At 41.8% G+C, this 16,152-nt stretch overlaps 1 protein-coding gene across 2 annotated transcripts in view; it reads right to left on the reverse strand.

The window, feature by feature from the left end:
* ANK2 (ankyrin 2) overlaps positions 1 to 16,152 on the reverse strand; it is a 382,082-nt gene that overhangs the window by 283,469 nt on the left and 82,461 nt on the right. The window contains exon 2 of one of the 2 annotated variants that reach the window (XM_069978471.1): positions 3,492 to 3,549. The exons of the other annotated variant lie outside the window; for it this stretch is intronic. Coding sequence (XP_069834572.1) covers positions 3,492 to 3,518 — 27 coding nt within the window. The 5' untranslated portion in view covers positions 3,519 to 3,549. The remainder of the gene's footprint in view (positions 1 to 3,491; positions 3,550 to 16,152) is intronic. 2 annotated transcript variants of the gene reach the window in all.

The raw sequence follows: 16,152 nt of genomic DNA on the forward strand, positions 1-16,152 counted from the left end.
TTTCCACATAGCCTTAGGGCTTTATCCAACTTCAGCAGCCACCGCTAATCAAATGCCGAACGTTCGGGTTCGGATTGACTCGAGCATGCTCCAGGTTCACTCATCTCTAATCATGGCACAAAAGATTACAACTCACACAGCCCCATAGACCAAAGGATAAAAGTGCTATAAGCATGGGAATAGAGCGATTTTAACCCTTTCCCGCACGAGGACGTAACTGTACGTCCTTGTGCGGGCGTTCAGAGCGGGGCAGCTGTCTAGTGGGGGGGGAGACGTTGTCCCGGAGGAGCGATCTCCGTTACTGAAGCCGGCCGGGGACCTCTCCAAGATGGCGCCGTCCCCGGCTTGGCACTCGTTTGTTTTCGGCTGCAGCAGCCGAAAGCAAACAAGTGCCGATCTCATTGATCTTTGCTGTATAACTATACAGCAAAGATCTCAATGAGAGATCAAAGTGTATATACTAGAAGTCCCCCAGGGGGGCTTCTAGTATATGTGTAAAAAAAATAAATAAAGTGTTGTTGTCAATAAAAAGACCCCTCCCCTAATAAAAGTCTGAATCACCCCCCTTTTCCCAGGTTATAAATAAAAGTAAATAAATAAACAAACATGTTTGCTATCGCCATGTGCGTAATCGCCCAAACTATTAATTACATTCATGATCTCGCACGGTAAACGGCGTAAGCGCAAAAATATCCCAAAGTGCAAAATTGCGCATTTTTGGTTGCATCAAATCCAGAAAAATTGTAATAAAAAGCGATCAAAAAGTCGTATATGTGCAATCGAGACCCGTTAGAAAGTAAACATCATGGCGCAAAAAATGACACCTCACACAGCCCCATAGACCAAAGGATAAAAGCGCTATAAGCCTGGGAACGGAGCGGTTTTAAGGGACATATATTTGTTAACAATGGTTTAAATTTTTTATAGGCCATCAGATACAATATAAGTTATACGTGTTATATATCGTTTTAATCGTAACGACTTGAGGAACATATAAAACATGTCAGTTTTTCCATAGGAGTTTTTTCCGAAGGGGTTAAGGAACGTTTATTTTCTGTAAAACGTTTAATTTTTTTAAAAGCCATCAAATAATATAAAAGTTATATATCGTTTTAATCGTACCGACTTGAGGAATGAATATAACATGTCAGTTTTACCATAGGACAAACTGCGTAAAAACGAAGGCCCCCCAAATAAAAAGAAGTTTGTTTTTATTTGTTTTTTCAATTTCACTGCTCATATAATTTTGTTCTAGTTTTGCAGCGTATTTTATGCAAAAATTAAGTCTTCCATTGCAAAGTAAAATTAGTGTCGCAAAAAATAAGGGCTCATGTGGGTCTGTACAGGAAAAAATACAAGTGTGATGGCCTTTCAAACACGAGGAGGAAAAAACAAAACCGCAAAAACGAAAATTGGCTCCGTCATTAAGGGGTTAAATGGACTGCAAACAAAGTGTCATCTGGGCAATCCCAACATGCTGCCCTACCCACTGCTCAAGTGATGGCAATACAGATTAAAGGGGTTATCCAGCGCTACAAAAACATGCCCACTTTCTTCCAGAGACAACCCCACTCTTGTCTCCAGCTTGTGTGGGGGTTTGCTGCTCAGTTCCATTGAAGTGAATGAAGCTTGAAGAGGATGTACCACCACGTGCATCCTCTTTAACCTGAAGCCACGGATCAAACGCCGCCGGCACGGGGAAGCCGATGCCGCGGTCCATTTTCCGGACCGAGGCCCGGTTCCCATGCACTGCGCCGTTCTATGCACCGGAATCGGCCGGTGCTCAAGCACTGGAGGCCGGCCCGCCTCCAGTGGGAGGGAATTCCCTCCCCTCTATGACGCGGCTCCATTCATTCTAAGGGAGCCGCGTCACAGAGGGGAGGGAATTCCCTCCCACTGGAGGCGGGCCGGCCGGCCTCCAGTGCTTGAGCACAGGCCGGTTCCGGTGCATAGAACGGCGCCATGCACGGGAACCGGGCCTTGGTTCGAAAAATGGAAATCGAAATCGAATCGAAATCGAAATGGAAATCGAAATGGAAATCGAAATCGAAAAATGGTTTGCTATTAAAGAGGATGTACCACCAGGTACATCCCCTTTAACCTGAAACCGCGGCCAGTGCCGCGGTTTCAGGTTAAAGGGGATGTACCTGGTGGTACATCCTCTTTAATAGCAAACCACACCTGAACTAGAGAGTCGTGTTGTCTCTGAAAGAAAGTGGCCATGTTTTTGTAGCACTGGATAACCCCTTTAACTGCGTGTTACACCAGAGATTTCCCATTCATCCTGGGGCTGTTTTCTGCATATGATCATTGAAGTATACTGACTTCTGTACCAACACATTTTAATCATAAAGGATACTGAGTAAAACAGAAGGAAATCAAACACAGAAAAAGCTCAGCAAGTGGGAGGAAATGCTCAGTGTGTGTCTTACACCTACTTAATGTGTCATCTTGTAGTTGTGCACCCATGAGCAAGTTAATTAGCACTCTACATAACAAGTCTATTGTTATCTCACCACACAAAATCCAAAAATAGCAGCCAACATTCTGACCATGCCCCGGCTCCGCTCTCTCTTCCATCAGCCACATGTACAAAAGTGATTTCTAGAAGCTGAACCGCACAAATGTTGTGTTCGCTAACTGTGAAATGTAGCATTGTCAAGCATGCTGGGTGGCATCGCTTCAAAGGAACCAATTTGGATAATAAATTACAAACAGTAGAGACATAGCCACATGAAGTATGAATAATACTATTTTATTGCAACTTGAGAACTATAAAAAAAAAAAAAAATACCACAAGCCCTATTTAAAAAAAATTAGCGGCACTCACCTACTTTTTTTTTTTTTTTTGCAGGATACGAAGCGACGACTGTTTCATAAATTAACGCTTAGACGCTTCATCTAACCTGCTGATAGTTCCCTTTTATCCTGGGATTCTCTGCTCCTATACTTTGAGCAGTGATGCATAGCGTATAATATGCATCGACGCTCACCTCACGTTAGCAGCACCAACAAAATTTTAAACTCCTATTAGGTCTTTTTTGTCAATGGCATATTGTATTGCCTGCAACCAACATAACACACAATATATGAGATAACGTGTACATTCAGTGGTCTAATGTACTAATGTAAAGCAACAAATAATATAGAAAGTAAAACATCTTATAGTATTTTACAATAATTTTGTAAAGTGCACAAATCCGTCTGGGAAAAACAAGCACTGCAGCCTATTCACTCCGTTCTTTATCCCAGCAATAAGACCCTAACCATCTCAGGTAAATGGCACATGCCAGGGAAAAAATACTGATAGCTGTCGGCCATGACAGCTATTCAAAACCTGCGGCATGCTGGGTTTTTTTGTGCAGAATTGTCACAAATTTTACACTTTGCAATGAATTACATATAAATTTTGCATTGGATTTGCGTCAGAAAATAATCACCATTCTGTACCTATGCTTAATGTTCCCGCAATGTTAAATATGTTTAAATACCTTATGCAGCATGATGCTCATGCACATTAAATCTTCATATCTCTTAACAGCAACTTACCTACAAAAGATAAAAAAAAAACTGAATTAATGACAAATACATGTGGGTGATTGGTTTTGGAAAGTATATACATTAAGCACTGGTTTTTATAAGATAGCTGACACGCACACGTTATTCTATCAAAGTAACGATAAATTAAAGGGGAAGTCCAGCGAAATTTTTTATTAAAGTATTACATTGCTACCTAAAAACTATACAAATCACCAATATACACTTATTACGGGAAATGCTTATAAAGTGCTTTTTTCCCTGCACTCCTACTGCATCAAGGTTTCACTTCCTGGATAACATGGTGATGTCACTTCCTGGATAACATGATGATGTCACTTCCAGGATAAAATGGTGATGTCACGACCCGACTCCCAGAGCTGTGCAGGCTGTGGCTGCTGGAGAGGATGATGGAAGGGGGACGCTCAGTGTCCCTCCAGTGCCCTGTGTCCCTCAGTGTCCCCCTGCCATCATCCTCTCCAGCAGCCACAGCCCAGCTCTGGTAGTCGGGTCGTGACATCACCATTTTATCCAGGAAGTGACATCACCATTTTATCCAGGAAGTGACATCACCATGTTATCCAGGAAGTGACATCACCATTTTATCCAGGAAGTGAAGACTTGATGCAGTAGTAAGTGCAGAGGAAAAAGCACTTTCTAAGTATTACCCGTAATAAATGTATATTGGGGATTTGTATAATTTTTAGGGAGCAATAGAATACTTTAATAAAGACCTGCAGTCTTCACTCTATAACTCCGCCTCCTGGCTCTTTACTGACATCTATTTAGTCTTGTCGGACATCCCATGACTGCGCACTGACTGCACTATATGGCTGCTCACTGAAGTGAATGAGCAAAAGATAAGTAAAGGATGGGTTAATTCACACTACATTTTTACAATAAAGGAAGAAAAAAACGGATGGAAAATCGGAGGCATTTGTGTGCATCTGTTTTGATCCGTTTTTCAGTTGACTATCATTATAAAAAAAAAGATCAAACACATAAGTTTTTTAACATACACAAAAACGTGGTCGACCACATGTGTACGTTTTTTTTAAATAATGGAAGTCAATGGAAAAACAGATCAAAACGGATGCACACACTTTTTTTTTTTTTTTGCAAAAATCAGGTTAATATCTTCTGAATATGGAAAACTCATCTGGCAAAAAGGTACTGCACACGGGCTGTTTTTGCATGTCATCTTTTGGGCATAAAAATACAACAAATAACTGAACTTTCTATTGTCATCCATGGAAAAAGTTTTTTAACCAATAAAAGTCTATGAGACTGGATGTCCGTCCAGTAAAAACATGAACACAGCAGATAGTATGAATACGGGATCAGCCTACACAGGTTAGTTTTCTGTTACCATGGAGACATATCAGTCTGCACAGAAGCTGTAGACCAGGGCTCCCCAAACTTTTTGTTCTCTGCTCCAACAAACACATACTACTATTTAGTGCCAGATTTTGCCATGTAGTGCATATACAGTATATCAGCCACATACTGCAGAAATAAATATTGCTCTACCTGCAGTAACCCAATAACACACTGAACCAATACATACTGCTCCACCTGAGCCATCCATACTGCTCATATTATAATCTACTATAATGTCCTATGGTTCGGTCTCCACACCTCACCAGACTTTGAGCTGTGCCTCACCAGCGAGGCGCACCTCTCAGTTTAAGAAGCGCTGCTGTAGACCATTGGTAAGACTACTCGTATTTATAGACGTATTTAGACAAGTAAAGTTATGTGTAAGAGCTCCTATTGGAAAGAATTTAGCATTCAGAGAATGACCTTTCCAATCTTAATGTATTTCTTGGATTAAGGCTACAAAAATGACCCTATCTGCCAAGCTTGGGAAGAGATCTGGGGATAAGAATTGTTTCCTGATGATATTTTGAGCACACGCTGGTTCTGTTAACCACCACAAGTAACATTTAGGGTAGACAGACAGAAGGAGGTCACTGCTAGAAAATGCTAAATCTGATTATTACACAAGATATACAGAGAGGGAGAAACAAGGAGCAATGTAAACACAGAGGATGAAGAACTGAAGATGTAGTCCTAGTATAAGAGTAAAAAGCCTGTTCACAATAACATGATCTACTCTGGAAATTGTAATTCATGTTGAAAACAAGTTGTATAGTATAATATAAACAGGTTAGAGGGCAATAGAGGAGTGTAATAAACAAGCTGTTTTGTCCTTTGTCATAAAGACTGTTCCATTTACATATTAAAGGGGCTCTCCGACGAAAATCTTTTTCTTTCAAATCAACTGGTTTAAGAAAGTTATACAGATTTGTAATTTACTGTACCCACAATATGCTCCCCCCTAAACCGCTTGTACCGTCACATAACTGCTTTTAATCCAAGGTCTGTCCTGGGGTCCGTTCAGCAGGTGATGCTGTTATTGTCCTAAAAAACAACTTGTAAACTTGCAGCCCTGTGTCAAATTGGCGTGGCCTAGAGTGTATGTGCCCTAGGCCTGCACTGCCTCTCCTTCCCTCCTCCCCGCACTCTTCATCATTAGGTATTTCCCAAGCAGGATTTCACCTATTCATCACTTGTCTAAACACTTAACGATCCAGCACATGTACAGTGTTCAGACAAATGATGATTAGGAGAAATTCTGCCTGGGGCGTTCCTATTGATGAGGAGGGACGGAGAAGCGGTGCAAGCCTAGGGCACAGACACTCTAGGCCACGCCAATTTAACACAGGGTTGCAAGTTTAAAAGTTGTTTTATAGGGCAATAACTGCATCACCTGCTGAACGGACCACAGGAAAAATCTTGGATTAGAAGCAGCTATCCGAAGGTACAAGTGGTTTGGGGAAGGCAGATTGTGGGTAAAGAGTCGCTTTAAATAGAAATAAATTACAAATCTATATAACTTTCTGAGACCAGTTGATTTGAAAGAAAATGATTTTTCGCTGGACAACCCCTTTAAACACCACTCTTATGCTGCGTTTACACGAAACGATAATTGGCCCGATCGTGCGATTAACGATGTCGGAGTACCGATTTTTTTCCAGAACAATCAGCGTTTAGACGGTACGATATATCGTACGGAAAATTCGTTTTGCGATCGTTTTGCGATCTCTTAAGCCTATCTCACACATTGGTTAAATCGGCAAACGACTGTTCACACGGAACGATCTGCAAATTTTTTGCGAAAGATGAACGACGATTTTTGAACATGTTCAAAGATCAAAATGAATGATTTCTCGCTCGTCGTTTGATCGTTTGCTGCGTTTACACGTACGATTATCGTTCGAATTTGATTGCTATCGCGCAAATTCACACGATAATCGTTACGTGTAAATGCAGCATTAGTAAATTGCCCCCATGTGTCATCCCAACTATATTGTACTGTTTCTTGGTTACAGCTGGTTCAGGTCTATCAATGTTTAGTTTGCTTAGTTCTTATATTCTACACTGATCTCTCTGTAGTTATCGGCTTTCTGGGGACTGCTAGAAACTGTACATTAGACGATTTACCAAAATCTGACCAAAAAAATAAAAATAACGTTAGTTAATTGTTAGTAGCCTTGTTGCCTATAGCAATTGTCTATGAAATTATGTTACCGGTAAATACCGTATGAATGAGAGAAAGTATAGATGAGATCATTTTACATTGTACAAAAGAGACAGGCACAGACAGGGAGCAACTTTACAGGGAAACAACAGAGGCCGAATTCCTCCTCATGAGGACAAATAGTTTCTAACAGAATACACTGTGGATGCTGGGAGAAAACACTCAGAATATTAAGCAGGAATAGCAATGCATTTTGGATTTTATAGCAGAAAACACTATGGGGGAGATTTATCAAACATGGTGTAAAGTAAAACTGGCTCAGTTGCCCCTAGCAACCAATCAGATTCCACCTTTCATTTTCCAAGGAGTCTGTGAGGAATGAAAGGTGGAATCTGATTGGTTGCTAGGGGCAACTGAGCCAGTTTCACTTTACACCATGTTTGATAAATCTCCCCCTATATGTCTATGACTCATAGCAAAGGATTAGGCCTCATTTACACATTCAGTGATTTTTCATTTAGGTATACAGGTATATAGGTATAGGTCCACTAATTTTACTCCACAATCAATAAAAAATGGTCCATAATGGCATCCGTAGTGCATCTGGATCCGCACTTCTCTAGATTTGATCCGTGTTTTTCATGGATATTACGGATGTGACATCTGTGACGTCCGTGAAAAACACGGATCCTATAGAGTTCTATTGGCTAATCTGTACCGCAATCACGATCCGCAAAATGTGTGAATAGTCCAAACGAACTCAATGTGCAATAAGTTGATCTTCAATCAGAGACAACTTTGCGGCAGGTGTGAGTAAGGCCTTAGGCTGTATTCACATGTTCCGTGAAACTGTCCATGATTGAATCCTATGAGTCTATAAGGTTATAACTAGATTAAAGGGATGTAGAGATGGCCGTCCCACCTATGCCTGGTGCTAGAGAATGCAATTCTGCCATAAAAGAAGACAGTATTGTTCAGGGCTGTGGAGTCGGAGTCGTGGAGTCGGAGTCGCAGCTAGTTTTGGCTGAAGTCAGAGTCGGAAAAAATGTACCGACTCCGACTTCAGCTTTAAAAAAAATCTTAAAACAATTTAGAATTGAGTTTTGATATGATTTTTATAAGTTTTGCTCATCAATATATATTATGAGCAACATTCTAATAGGGCACTGGCCCTATTAGATAAGGATGGTCGAGGAAAAGTTGTCGGTCACTATTTGGCAGTTTGTTTCTGAGCTGGAAGAGTCCATTGTGTGGGGGGAGATCTGTGCTGTTCTCTTCCTGGATGCTGGATGACTGTATATGAGCAACAGTGTAATATGAAGATATCTTGTGTAATATAGAGGAGGAGGAGAAGACATAAAGTAGTGCCGCAGTAACCTCTGTCCTCAATGTGGTCTTTTTCTTCAGTATTTTATGGCTGCAGCTGTGTGTGTGTGTGTGTGTGTGTGTGCAATGGCTGCAGCAGGCTGTGTGTGTGTGTGTGTGTGTATGCTATGACTGGAGCAGGTTGTGTGTGTGTGTGTGTGTGTGTGCGCGCGCGCGCTATGGCGTGCCCCCACACCCACAGTGACCCCTCTATATCACTATGGCTGACCTCTATATTACAGGTATCTGGCATTGTTAGCAGTATTTCAATGTGTATGGTGAATATTTAGTTAGAAGATTGTCAGCAGGAAAAGACGACCTGCTTGTTTTAGTCTAGTTGTGAGTAGTTCAGGACATGGAGGCTGGAGACTGGCTGCATCCACTGCACACACAGGAGAAGCTGCTTTATATCTTTCCTCATTCCCTCAGAAGTCGCTCCAGGATCATATAGGACATTAGGGAGAAGCTGCTGAGCCAGTGTGATAAATGACTCCCCAGGTATCTGACCGGCCATTTATGAAGGAGCAGGAGTCTGAGTCGGTCCTGATAAAATTTAGGAGTTGGAGTTGGAGTCGGAGCTGCGGCTTACCGACTCCACAGCCCTGGTATTGTTAATGGACAGGGTATGTTGGAAGTCTTTATTGTAGATTGTGTACTGGGGTCAGGGACTTCAAGTTACGACTGTGTCCAAACCTCGAAGGCTCATATGAAGAAGCATGTTAGATGCAGAACAGCAAAGTTGCATTCTGTCTTTGTTTCAGACTTATATCCTTCAATCTCTTCTCCAGGGCAAACACGTTACCTTCCACTAAGCCATTTAAAGTGAATCTGTGAACCCCTGCCCGCTTACCAAGCTGATCACACCGTTGGATAGATCTAAATAAAAGCATTCAGAACATACCTTTGTTACCTGTGTCTGTGTTTTTATTTTCATAAAAAAACACCTTTATTTGGGCTGTGAATGGTGTAAAAGAGGTGGAGCCTATCATACCCTGGGCCCTAGAACGGCTACACCTCACTGTGCTGTATGCTGTATGTGGCTGATTATGGAAGAGGCAGGCGCACAGCACTGTATGGCGTAATGGCGCCATAGGCTCCCCCTCTTTGATACCATTCACAGCCCAAATAAAGTTAGTTTTTTTTAACGAAAATAAAAACACAGACAATGCAACAAAGGTATGATCTGAATGCTTTCATTTAGATCTATCCAATGGTTCTGTCAGCTAAGTAGGCAGTCAGGGGGTCACAGATTCACTTTAAGGTTATTCAATCTTAAAGGACAACTCCGGCAGATATTTTTTAATATGTTATTACATGAGCAAAGTTAGAGAAATTCCTAATGTACACTAATTATGGGAAATGTACATATAGTGCTATTTCCCTCAATTTAGTAGATCAGACAGAGTTCAATTTATCTTAAAGTAAAGTGATATCACGACCCGGTGTATAAGGGTCCAGCAGTAAGCACAGTATATGTGCAGCGGGTTGAACACTCCTCTATCGTGTTCCATGCTGCCTCTCTCCTGCCAAACATGATCAATCACTGCAGCGGGAGAGAGGCCGCAGGGCCCGCGATAGAGGAGCGTTCACCCCGCTGCACAGGACATGGCTAGTACTTTTGGTGCAATCGGGCAGCCCGGGGGGATGGTTGCACTATGGCTCCTGTCGGGGGGGGGCGTCGAGCTGGGGGGAGCCAGGGAGCCGGTGAATTTTGTGCTGAACGAACAGGAAGGGACTTGTTGTTTTTTTAAATGTGATTTCTACATATACTACGCCCCCTGCTGGACCCTTCAGGAATAGACTGGGTTGTGATGTCACAATTTTTTTTTAGAGAAATTGAAGCCTGTCTGATCTACTAAATTGAGGCGAAAATCTGTACATTTTCCATAATTAGACATTAGAATTTTGTCTAACTTTGCTTATGAAATAACATATTGTACAATAGATTTTGACCGGAGTTCTCCTTTAAGGCTGTTTGGGAGGGAGGGAATATTGTAGTTTTTATATTGCACCAAAAAGTCATTGCTTACTGGTGCATGTAATGGAAGGACAGACACCAGGTATACATCTCCCATTAAACTAATGCCTAATGTGTAGTCTGGCTGTCTTTTCATTACAGATCATTCTCAAATCCAATTTAATGTTATACATATTTGATGCATCTTTTAATTAAAAAATAAAATAAAAGCTTTAGGCAAAAGTGGAAAGTAAAGTGTTTGTACAATGCGTTCATGTACAGCTCAGAGGAAACACATTTTTCTTCTATTTATGTAGCTGGGTGCTGAATACATCGGCCACCATTATCTTGCTTCCTATACAATTCCTCTAAGTAGGGTTGGGCCATTAATCAAACTAATTTGATTAATTCGCCTAGAATTGTAAAATTGTTTTTGAATTTCTTTGAAAATCGTAAATTCATAAAGAAAAAAAAAACTGCGCTCTGATCTGCAGGGGGAACAGTGGTGGGCAGAGTCCAGGCGTGTGGTTACCAGCTGCCTCCAGCTTGAACTGCTACTCCCCTTATCTACAACTACACCCCTCATCTTTTATACCTCTACTATTACTACACCCCTCATCAACCAAGCCTCTACTTCTACACCCATCATAATTAGCAAAAAAAAAAAAAAAATTTAAAGAATCGAGATTTAAAATCAAGAAAAAAGTTTTTTTTTTAAAAATCTACGTTTTATTTTTTGGCCATATCGCCCAGCCCTACCCCCAAGTAACACGGAACTGAGTGTACCACATGCAAAAAGGGAGATGAAGCATTAAAGACTGGAAATTAAAAGGGTTATCCAGCGTTACAAAAACATGGCCGCTTTCTTCCAGAGACAGCACTAGTCTTGTCTTCATGTCAGGTGCGGTTTGCAATTAAGCTCCATTCACTTCAATGGAACAGAGTTACAAAACCTGTACCCAAACGGGAGACAAGAGTGGTGCTGTCTAATGGTGGATAACCCCTTAGGAGGCTAGGAGGTATCTTTGATGCAATGCAGCTGGTAGAGTGGACACTGATGGGACAAAAGTGGCCGAAGGGGATATTAAAGTTCACAGGCTACAAGAGGTTGTGTGTCATCCCAGGTGACATTTAAAGGGGTATATCGCAGAAACATAGCTTTTCTCATGTTGCTGCCCATGGTGAGACTCACAATTAAATCCATACTTGTTATTATCTATTGAGTCTTTTCCACCCAGTTCTGAGCTGCAGCTTTTTGCTTAAAGAGGATGTACCACCCGGTACATCCTCTTTAACCTGAACCCACGGATTGATCGGCGCCGCCACGGGGAAGCCGGTGCCGCGGTCCGAAAAACGGTTCCCGTGCACGGTGCTGTTCGATCCAGCGGTACCGCAACAGGGGCCGTACTTTTACGTAGTGTGAACATAGCCTTAATCTGAGGTTAAGTTGCTCATGAACTCACTGTGATTATCCCTCCTGACACTACAAAGTTGCAGATAGGGACTCGTTTACATCAGCCGTCTTGAAAGGGAGGGGGAAACGGAGAGAGAAGCTATCATGTGTCTTTAGCAGAGAAAGCAGCAGCTCAGAACTGGGGGAAGGAGACTGAATAGATAATAAAAAGTATGGAAGGAATTGTTAGTCTCACCATGGGCAGCAACATATGAAATATTATGTTTGAGCGGAATACCCCTTTAAGACAACACAGCCTTTTTTTTTTATTCTAGATGTAATTTAGATGTATTTTTCACACAAGCCCCTTCCCTTTAACTAATTAGGAAAAAGAAAATATTTGGAGAATGGTGCCCTAAACGGTAGGTAGAACTCAACCTCTTACTGCCTTGGGCTTTGTGCATATCACCCCAAGAGATGGGGCACAACAGTCCATTAGCAAAGCAGGTCAAAGGTCACAGGTCCAGAATCAGGGATAAGCACAACTCCATCATGTTCATGTCCAAACATTTGGCATTTGAATACCGGTGGCTGAAGAAGTTGGATGCAGCCCTAGGGAATCCGGGTAAACATGGATACAACCTGGCTTTTACAGGATTCTCTAGGGCTCGAGCAGTCTCCACCTTATCTCCACCGGGAGGGCAGGGCTCCACCGGGGGGGTCGGGCAGGCTCTGCCCCGGCAGCCGGCGTGACAGGTCCTCTTTAATAACACCCACAGATGGCATGGCGTAATGCTAAAAATTTATTTAAAGGTAAGGCAATAAAAACTATTAAAGGAACATAATTAGGATTACTCGGTTCTGTAATGTCCTCATCAGATCCAAAAGTTACAGCCCGTGTCAAAGCCAGCTGGTAGCGGATAAGCCACAAATTGTAAATCAAGAAAAGTTATTACCAAGCCAGGAGTCAAAACCGGGAGAGCAACATAAATCAGAAGCAGGCACACTAACAGTATACAGAGCCGAAGTCACACATAGGCAGTAGCGCAGCACAAAATCAGGGTCAGAGACATAGGAGCACTGCCGTGTCATCCGGCCTGTCCCCTCTATTGATTATCATTAGAAGAGGTGGGCCGGATGACGTTGCAGTGCTACTAACGGTGCTCTGGAGTGGAGTTTTCCCTGACAGTGCTGGACCGGCACTGAGGAGGAAGGTAAAACACAAACTAACCTCCTCAGGGTCCCGGGCGCTATAGGGGACTATCAGCAGGTTAGATTCATCTAACCTGCTGATAGTTCTCCTTTATGTAAATTTTTCATATTTTTTATTCAGTTTTGATCAGTTTCAGTGCAAAAAATAATTAAAGTAAACCCCACCCTGACATACATGCAGTAACATAGTCTACGTGTAATATAGTACATATGGTTTTGTTATAACCAGTAATATTCACTGACCAATAACCCCAGTCCCTGTGTTTATGTACATGGTTATTACTGTGAATAACATGGTTGTATGAGCTAGATCCTGCCCTGTGGTGATTGCCCTGCAGGTAGTAAAAGGATATAATGAAATGAATGACTAAGCAATTCCCTAATATGCTATTACAACCTGAATGGCCATAATAACAACCGCTCTGATCCATCCAAGAGCCTATGTTCTGCTGATGGAGCCAGGAGAGCAGCTGCAGCATTTCCTATTCCCAAGTTGTCTCTTCCTCTTCAGCATCATGGCTCCTGCTTGGTAAAAGGGATCGTTCAAATAATATATGGCTGCTGTAACCCTCAGCAATCGGCTGTTTATCGCTGGCACAAGTGGCTGGCTTCTATACATAGCCTTTCCTTGCTCCTACTGCTACAAATGGACAATATCTAATTCATGGCATAATAGACTCTCAATATTCACGTCCACGATCTATGACATCAATTCTTAAAGGGGTCATCCACTTTTTAGTAAAATTGTTTTAGTAAAAGTACTCACTGCACTTACTGACAGCAGCTCCCTGTGTACCTCATAGAGCTAAAATCACACTTCTCTCCTCCAAGCTGTGCTGTCCTGCTCTGTGGTGATTCTGTCCATAAGATGGAGGAGTATGAAGGAGCATGTGACCATGCCCCATCCCCAGTGTCCTCTATAGAAATATACAGGCTCAGTGGTGGACACTGAGGGCAGGGCATGGTCACATGCTACTCCATGCTCGCGCCATCTTGTAGACAGACTGATTACAGAGCAGGACAGCACAGGCTGGAGGGGAGGAGCCTGATTTTTGCTCTATAATGTACACAGGGAACTGTGCACTGCACAATTTCACTGCTGAATAATAGGACAGGAACTGTCCAGAGCAGGAGAGGTTTTCTATGGGGATTTGCTACTGCTCTGGACAGTTCCTGACATGGACAGAGGTGGCAGCAGAGAGCACTGTGTCAGACTGGAGAGAATACACCACTTCCTGCAGGACATACAGCAGCTGATAAGTACTGGAAGACTTGAGATTTTTAAATAGAAGAAAATTACAAATCTATATAACTTTCTGAATCCAGTTGATCTGAAAGGAAAAGATTTTCGCCGGAGTACCCCAATAAGGCTTTATGTTTCCATACATTTCCAATTGCTTGTAATGTGGATTTTAAAAAATGTGTCCGTTGGGTTTATGTTTTTCATAAAGGACAGGAAGAGGGCAATATACTGCATTATTCCATTCCACAAAAAAAAGCATTGAAAAAAGCGTTTACAAAAAAAAGTAGTCAAAAGTATGACACTTCTGTACTAATTTTCAGTTTAAGTGTGTAGCAAACAATGTCATTCAATGCGTTTTTAATGCATTTAAAAATATATGCTCAATGCATAGCAACAATGCGATATAAACAAGCCCAAACTCTGGTGGCCTCCACAGGTCCTTGTATTACACTCACATCCCACTGAGTCTAATAACCACAGTGCACTACTTCACACCTCCTGTGGGGGGATCCCCCATTATGTCGCTTCTCTGAGCCCACACCAAGACTTTTTTTTAACATTGTTAACCCCTTCCCGTCAGTAATCTGTATATACTGTATACATTCCTCCTGCACATACTCCGTGCAGTAGGAATATATATATATGTTCCTGACTTCAGGGGCTTCTGATGTGTGCAGGACCGCTGCAGTGAGAGCGATCCCGCACACATCAGTGTGTCCAGGGCCGGAGGTAATGAGAGGTAGCTGCAATCCCGCAGCTGCGTCTCATTAAACCCTTAAACGGCGCGATCTATATCGATCGCGGCGTTTAAGGTACTCAGTGACAGAACAAGCCTCTGTCACTGAGTGATTGGTCCCCCGCAGCCATGCTGTGGGGGTCTCGATCGCTTGTGCCGAGAGGCTGGGGTAAATCACTTACCTCCGTCCTGTCGGATCGGCGATCCATGTATGGAGTCTGCTTTCAGGCAGGCTCTATACATAGATCGCTGATAACACTGATCTATGCTATGCTATGGCATAGCATAGATCAGTATATGCAATCTAATGATTGTATGTTTTACACTGAAAAAAAGTGCAATAAAAAAGTTTTCAAAAGTATTAAAAACCCCTTATAAACCCCCTCCCAATAAAAGTTTAAAATATTAAAATATCCCCATGACCATTATAAAAATATTTTTTTTTTTTTTTAAAGTAATAAATAAACATATTACATATCATAGCGTGTGGAATTGTCCAATCTATTAAAATATACCATTATTGTTCCCGCACGGTGAAAGGCGTGAACGGAAAGAAAAAAAACACACCAGGATTAATAATTTTATTAAATTATATATAAGAGAAAAATTAATAAAAAGCGGTCAAAATTTTTCTGTTACACCAATATGATATTAATAAATACTAGAGATGATGATGCAAAAAATTACACCCCAACCAGCCCTGTAGGTGGGAAAATAAAAGCGCTATGGCTCTTAGAAGGCGAGGAGGAACATTGCATTAATTTGACCCGGACATCTGGGCATCAAAGGGCTCTGTCTTGAAGGGGTTAATAGGACAATATGTAGTTATAAATTCCACTTCCAAGTTTTCAGCCCTACGAGGAGTTTAAAGGGTTACATTTTCCGATCTGCTTTGGGACAACAAAACAAATTATTGAGATCTAAGAGATGCTTTCAGGTACTGGGCTCGCCAGGACATCAATGCATAATTGTAGAATATCGACATGGAAAATTGCTGGCATCACTGAAAAGGTCGATAATGGCCAAGATAGCTTAAAGAGTCACTGTCGTATTTTTTTTTTTTGCAGAAATCAATAGTCCAGGCGATTTGAAGAAACTTTGTAATTGGGTTTATTAGCCAAATCTGCCATTATCTGCATGTAAAAAGCCTTTTCCCAGGTCCCCC

Source organism: Dendropsophus ebraccatus, chromosome 7 (assembly GCF_027789765.1).
Source record: "Dendropsophus ebraccatus isolate aDenEbr1 chromosome 7, aDenEbr1.pat, whole genome shotgun sequence".
Classification (NCBI taxonomy): Eukaryota; Metazoa; Chordata; class Amphibia; order Anura; family Hylidae; genus Dendropsophus; species Dendropsophus ebraccatus.